General features: G+C 44.9%; 1 protein-coding gene across 1 annotated transcript; it reads right to left on the bottom strand.

Moving 5' to 3' along the window:
• Positions 1 to 1,607: 1,607 nt before the first annotated feature.
• LOC311373167 (NADH dehydrogenase [ubiquinone] flavoprotein 1, mitochondrial-like) lies at positions 1,608 to 5,326 on the bottom strand (the record flags this gene model as incomplete). The annotated part of the gene is made up of 10 exons (XM_084490001.1): positions 1,608 to 1,703; positions 2,100 to 2,245; positions 2,606 to 2,687; positions 2,776 to 2,942; positions 3,134 to 3,346; positions 3,603 to 3,792; positions 4,202 to 4,385; positions 4,466 to 4,636; positions 4,962 to 5,044; positions 5,225 to 5,326. The coding sequence occupies 10 exons, from the start codon at positions 5,324 to 5,326 to the stop codon at positions 1,608 to 1,610; spliced, it is 1,434 nt and encodes a 477-aa protein (XP_084346127.1).
• Positions 5,327 to 7,730: the final 2,404 nt, after the last annotated feature.

The following is a 7,730-nucleotide window of genomic DNA, read 5'->3' as shown; positions in this document are numbered from 1 at the left end:
GACATCGCTCTGCCCTGAATGGCGGTGGGAGTGTGAACACGGCCATTGGAAATGGTATTAAAGAAGTTGACCCCTTTTAGGCTCAGGAATGAAGGCATTGGTGGTACATCCCACCCCCCCTACTATCACCAGCTATTCCCATCCACCTCAGTCCCTTTCTGATGACATCATCAGTCTGGAGTTCGTCTGGAGTCCGGTCCCTGTGGTCTCATCACTAACGAGAATGTCTCTTTGTTTTTGTGTTTTCTCTTTTCCTCTGTGTTTTTCTTCTCTTTCATGTACCGCTGGGGGTGGGGCATGACTTCTGCTGTGACGCTGTCCGACCATTTGATTGGCTGTCGCTCCCCACCAACCAATGGCTGCTTTCGACCAATGCCCCGCCTCGGCTGACTTAAACAATCAATCCACTCTAATGACCATTTTACTTCCCCCAAACTGTTAATACATTAACGTTGCACCTGTCCTCTGTGTGACAAATGTTATTATCCATGGCTGTTTTTCTCTCCCCATGTCGTTCTTTGTCTCCCAATGTGTTGTTTTCTCCATGCACCCCCCCCCCCAAACCTCTCCTATTTCAGAGCCTTCTGTGAAGCGAGTGAAGACGGGCCTGGTGGCGTACACGGGGGACTCCTCGGACGAAGAGGAGGATCACCGCTCTGCCCCGCGGGCTTTGGGGACAGGTAACCCCGGGTCGGTTCCCCCTGCGTCCACCAGCTGGACGCAGGGGTACCGCGGCCTCACGCCTGTGGCGCCCCGTGCCAAAGCACAGACGCACCATCAGCAGCAGCCGCCCATGCCCTTCTGGATGGCCCCTTGAGGCAGAGCCAGGCCCAGCACAAACCCCTGAAGTGAATTTGAGTGGCCCTGTCCTTCCAGGGCGAACCCAACACCTTGTGGTCGGCTTTTGAAACGTGTTCACGACCACATTGAGAACGGGTTCTGCACGTTGGTCAGCCAAAAGACTTGGAATTGCAATGTGTAAAAGACATTTGAAATCTTTAAAAACATTTTTTAACTACTGTGCTGGCTCCTCCATGGATAGATCAGCAATACTACACCTTCACTTTTGGATTAATCCCCCATGTGGAAGTAAAAAGATAGTCTTTTAAAAAAAAACAGGTAATGATGTCACAAATTAGATCTTTCTATTCGCCTCTTTCTACTTTCCCGTTCTTGTTAAAAGTTTCCAGGGCTAAAATTTCCGTTTGCCATTCCTTTATGCTTTTTTGTACAAACTAAACTGAACCTCGTGTCATAGACCAATTAACTTTGTTTCATGATTTTGTGAAATAAATGTTATTTATTGCCGTGTATCTTTTGTCGTGTATCCCTGCCTTGCCACAACACGCAGACAGTATACTTTATAATGCAATACTATGACTCATCAACAGTCTATATTAGTATATACATTCACTTACTGCCAATATGACAAAGAAGGTGCCATTGTAGTTAAACAGCTTTAAGATGTGTTCGTTCAACAGGGCACACTTAGCATCAGCTAGTACTTTTTTTAGCTAGTACTTAAAATAGATAAACAATTTATACTGTTCCCCGTAGTATAGCTGAGGTCAGTTAACAGCCTTATGGTATAGTGATGTACTGGAGATTCAGACCATCTCGATCGATGGCTCTCGAGGAGGGTTTGTCGAGTTGTACTCTGCAATGCGGCTCTCCATCACTGGGCGGAAATGGCGAATCAGCCCCTGTGGAAGAAACAAGTTTACCATTAAATATAATTGTGTCTGTCTATGTTTGACTCCTACCATTACATTCACTTTGTAGGGGAGCAGTCTGTTGCAGAGCAGATTATGGCAGTGATTAATGTATTAAGACTGCTGACAAAACACTGAAAAGGTTTTTTCTTACCATCTATCTAATCAATGAAGCAATTATGGCAGAGGCTGCCCACATGAAGAGCTATGAGGTGATGAACCCTACCCCTACTAAAGATAGCATGACTCAGTCCTGTGAGCTAAACCACTGCTGGAGTCCATGAGAATGACAGAAAGTGGATGAACCATAAAAAAACATTCCATATTGTATTGGGTTGTACCAAGTAAGACCTGTCCATGGGTTGTTGTGGTTGCAGAAGGACTCACCTGTACAGGCCAGGCAGCCCCGTCCCCAAGGGCGCAGATGGTATGTCCCTCTATCTGCTTGCTCAGCTCCCAGATCATATCTATTTCTGACACAGCCGCCTCACCGCGCACAAACCTCCACATCATCCCGTCCATCCAGTCCACTCCTTCAGGGCAGGCACAAAGGAGGCAAAGAGAAAACCATTTGGTTTGTTGGGTCAATGCTTCTTTGGCGAAGCATTGGGAATAGTTTAATTATTAATGAGCAACCAACGCTTAAAAAAACCCTGAGGGATAGAAACAGAATTATGGCCAAGTGCAGCAATTACGTTGTTTATGAATGGTGGTATAATATATGATTGGTGCAGGATGAAATAATGACTATTTCTGAGTGACAACACGTTTGTTAGCACTAATCTGAACCATATGTTAACATGAATTGCATAACCAGTGTGTGAAGTTCTCCCCAAGGTCTGATATGGTGTTAAGTTACATTTTTTTTTACATTATGAATGGCAATTCCTTACCCTCCCTACAGGGGGTGCACTGGCCACAGCTTTCATGCTTGTAGAACTCCACCAAACGGGCAATGGCCCTGATCACATCAGTCTGATGGGGGGGAAAACACATTTGATATTTTTTAGGACATTTTCACATTTCAATAATATTGAGAAGAAACGTTGGATTTAGTTTGTACAGATTTATCCATGACGATGATGGCCGCTGTGCCCAGGGCAGTTTCTGCACGAACAAGGTCATCAAAATCCATCAGCACGTCGTCACAGACATGGCGAGGGATAATAGGGGTGGAGGAGCCCCCCGGAATGACACCCAGCAGGTTGTCCCAGCCGCCCCTCACCCCTCCTAACCCAATCACAGGGAAAGAAGAGGGTTAGAGCAAACACACACACACACACACACAGCTGATTCTGAGCACATACACACATATGCACGCACACACGCACACTCACACACACACACACACACAGCTGATTCTGAGCACATACACACACACACACACACACACACACAAGCGTGTGCACACACTCACACACCTGCGTGTCTGTCTATGAGCTCCCTCAGAGGAATAGACATTTCCTCCTCCACTGTGCACGGAGTGTTCACGTGACCGGAGATGTTGAATAGCTTTGTTCCCGAGTTCCTCTCTCTCCCGAAAGTGGCGAACCAAGCGCCACCCCGACGACAGATAGTAGGCGCCACGGCAACCGTCTCCACGTTGGCAACCGTAGTCGGGCACCCAAACACCCCTAAAAAGCAGCAGCAATGTGGCAGTTGATTAACACATTAATTAACCACGTAGATCAATAATAACCACAATTGAAATGATTGTAACACAAAATATTTATAACGTATGATATAGAATTAATATCAATGTTTATTCAATTAAAGAAATAATCGTCAGACAACTCCTGCATGGCACGGGCTGCGTCTGCAGGATGAAGAGAAAACAACCAAACCAATTACTGAGGTGTTATCCAACGCCTGGGTTGACCTGGAGCTCACCTATGTCCGCAGGGAACGGCGGTTTGAGGCGGGGTTTCCCCTGCTTCCCTTCCAGGGACTCTATCAGGGCGGTCTCCTCCCCGCAGATGTAGGCGCCCGCTCCCCGCATCACAAACACATCAAAGTCGTACCCAGAGGCGCACGCGTTCTTCCCTAGGAGGCCCGCCTGGTAGGCCTCACTGATGGCCACCTGGGGAGGGAGAGAGAGATCGGCAATGAGACACACTCAATGATTCAAATCTCGTAAATGATGTATGCAATATGATACTACTGCTACATCTTCCACTATAACTACTACTACTACTATTACTACTACTACTACTACTACTACTACTAGTGCCACATTTCAATAGGTTGGCTACTGTAGGCCTCGACCACCAACAGAATGAACAATCTGTATTCACCATAGAGGCACAACATCCAGTGAAATGAGTCGTGCTTTAGACAGTTGAATCACATCCAATAATAACACACACCTTTAAGGCCGTTGTATTTTACTAATTATTCTCCAATAGAGGGCCTACATGTGGAATGCCCATGACAAATCACAAGTGTATATTCTTTTCCTTGGGTTTAAAAACCCATATGGGGCCTCCTACCTGTAGATTGGAGGCTTCGTTGTAAAACTCTCCTCTGATGTAGATGTACGCGGCCCGGGCCTCCATGGCCCTGCCCGCCACCAGGCAGCCCTCGATCAGCTTGTGGGGGTCGTGACGGAGGATCTCCCGGTCCTTACAGGTCCCCGGCTCACCCTCGTCGGCGTTCACCACCAGGTACTTGGGCCTGGGATTGAAGACAGGACACGCGCACTCACTCATTCACCGTCCCCTGCCTGGATGTTCTGCGTGGTGTGCTCTCCGTACCTGCCGTCACTGGGCTTGTTCATGAAGCTCCACTTCATCCCAGTGGGGAAGCCGGCGCCCCCTCTACCCCTCAGCCCCGAGACCTTCACCTCCTTCAGGATCCAGTCGGAGCCCTTCAGCAGGATCTCCTTGGTTTTGTACCAGTCGCCTCGCTGGAGGGCTCCCTTCAGCCTGACACGAGGAGAGAGAGAGAGAGAGATCCACTATTAAAGATGCCAACATGTAAGGATGGAAGAAATGCTAACTTTAAATTGCCACTGTTTGTGTATGCTTATGTATGCATTTTTTAAAGCAAGTTATTTAATTTGACCCCTCTTGGATCGATAGGGAAAAGGAGAAAGAGAATGGTAGGTGAGGAAGAGATGGAGAGAGAGAGATTTTTAATTTATTAATTGTATATGCAATCTGTATTTGGTTTATTGGTTGATTTATGTGATGAATTGCACTTTTAAATGAGTATAGATGTTCAGTACTCATCAGTGATGTTGTTTCTCACCTCCAGTCATGACGACCAAATAAATTGGTGAAAATCCTATCTTGATCACTCAAAGGACCAAATGTAGTCTTTTGTGGCTTTACCTGGATAAAAAGTTAAAAAAATAAATAAAATAAAAAGTACCAAACGAGAAGACAATTTAAACTAAACCAGAATCAGAATATATATTTGAAATGTCAATGTAACGGCATTTAAACACGACTTTATGAACATGCTAACAGAGAGTGTATAACACCACTATGCAGCAGGCAGCAGCCACTGACCTGTGTCTGGGGCGCGGTGCTGTAGCCTCGCGCCAGACGCGGCGCGGCCACCACTGACCGCGAGCACGCCCGGCCCCTCACGAGCAGCCGACGGAGCAGCATCCTCAGAGGTCACTATGCTCCTGTCAATGGTACAAATGATACAAACTAACTGTACAAATACAAACAACTGCACCATTCCCTCTTATTACTAGACATACCGGCCTACCGTTAAAGCGCCTGCGCAACAGAAGCCGCTTCGACGGAGCAGATTGACCACTAGGACTAGGTCAGCTCGACAGCATAGCCTACCTTGCTAGAGATGTTTCCAAGGTAACCAAAACAGTAGGCCCACGGAAGGGTTGTCCAAAAAGACTTCCTAGAAGCATATATAAATAATACGCTATTACTAAAAGGAACAAGGTTCATAGGAGGAGTTTAAGCTTAGTTGGGCTAATAGGATTAGGCTAACTATGTGCGTAATGTCCAGCCCGCTGCGCGTGCTTCAGGTGAGGTCTCGCGGACAGCATCAGGTGACATGCAGCACGAGAGCCGTGTGAAGCAGGGTGTTAAATAAACCTTTAATTGGTTTCGAACCTTCACTAACTTAACTCTGGTGGGGGGCTCAGAGGACATCTCTGTACATCTTGGTTTATTATTTTGGGACATTATTTTTTTAAGAAAAATAGGCCATGCAGGGTAGGCGTATGCTTGCTATAGGATACACCAAAAACCACACCGTACACCAGGGGAAGATATAGATTTGTTTATTTGTTTCTTTACACTATCGGAAACATTATGGAAAATGAACATCTCTGAAAAGCTCAAAACTAAAACTGAAAAACAAAAAAAAAATGTATCCCTGATAGCGGAGTCTAGACCCCGTTCCCTTCACCGAAGCCAAGAAAACAAATAGCTCACATAGAAAAACACATTTCACAGCGGGGGATCTGGTTAACCCTCGTTCATTCACACAGATTCCAACGCTTGTATGACAGTCTGCGTCCACAGGACCCCATCACAAGTAGTATGGCGGGGAGGATCGTCCCTCCATCACAATATCCTCAGATCATTCGTTTTTTTTAAACCACCACGGTAGGCTACATCGTACAAAATGCGTGAGGCTATCGGTCCTACCTATTTAAGAAGGTTAATAGAGCGCAAATATAATTTCTTCCCATTTTATTTTGTGTGATCACTTAGTGCATTGCTCAAGATTACCTGAGAATAGTAACAACACAAACAAAATCCAAGGCAACATCATCCCTATATACAATCAATATTAAATATTGCTCTGTACCACTAAGCTGTAAAAAGTATTTGATATTCAGTAATTTCTGGATTTATATTTTATCTTCTTTGTCTCTTATAGGCTACTATTAAACATACCGTTTGTGCATGTGTTTAATGGAATGAAAATGATGGAATATCCCAAAAAGCTTCTCAAATCTCATAGTGCAAATCAATCAGAACGTAGCCGGTGTCTACAGAGCGAGGGGGTGGGGGGGGGACAGTGCACACAAGCCCTTGGACAGCGCTACTGCTACAGCAGAGTTTGGCTACATGGGTCTAAGGAGAAAAATTAGAAAAAAACATGTTGATTATAGTAATGCAAATCATAGAATGGACACGGGTCTCTTGGATATTTTGGGGGAAAAAGCAAAACAAAAACATAAACATAAGCATTATTGGCTTATTAGGCTGGGCAGTGGCCCTCAACGGCAAGAACGGGAGAACGGAGAATCGATGGGTCTCCCTCCATTGGTTGAATTCAAAGTATAGTTCACCGTGTCGGACACAGCAAGGTTGTGACGGTTGCTCTACATGCTCTAGCTAGACAAGAATAAGTTTTGTCGGGACTTCTCTTGTCTCTTTGCCCTAAGGTCCCTTCTCTATCCCCCAGGAAGGTGGAATGTCCCTCATTCCAGGATCGCTTCAGGGATTAAATGTGCAAACGAAATGCATGAGAGAACGAATAGCCAGCAGAAGACACATAGCCCCAAAAGGACATTTTGGTATATGGAGGATGACAAATAAAATAAAATTAAAATGAAAATACAAATTTAAAAACCTAATTTCCAAAAGCACAGAGTTACTTTTTTGTTGTAAGACTAAATAGACTAGAATCAGACGGTACGGCGGACCGCTGGGAACACCGCCTACTACCTTGGACCAGGCCTCCCGCTGATCTTAAAGAGTCATAATAAATATCAATAAATAAATAAATACAGTAAAGGAGTGAGCCGCCTAATTCTTTCTTTTTGAAACTCGGAAACATAAGGTGGAGTGCATTGGAAGACTCGATGACACGCATCCTCTTATCCAGAAAAGATTGCTATCAACATACAAGAGTTGATGGAAAAAACAACCCATATATTTCTAATCATTCACTTTTCATTGATACAGACTTAAGTCTTTTTCTTTTGGTCAGGCATCTTAAATTCTGCATTAGCTTTAGGAAACTATAGAAATAAATATATATATCTATATAGATATAGATATATATAACAGTTCTTTCTTAATGGCT

The sequence above is a fragment of the Micromesistius poutassou genome (assembly GCF_964030765.1).
Source record: "Micromesistius poutassou genome assembly, contig: SCAFFOLD_6709, whole genome shotgun sequence".
NCBI classification, from domain to species: domain Eukaryota; kingdom Metazoa; phylum Chordata; class Actinopteri; order Gadiformes; family Gadidae; genus Micromesistius; species Micromesistius poutassou.
This window is presented reverse-complemented; position numbering and strand designations above follow the sequence as displayed.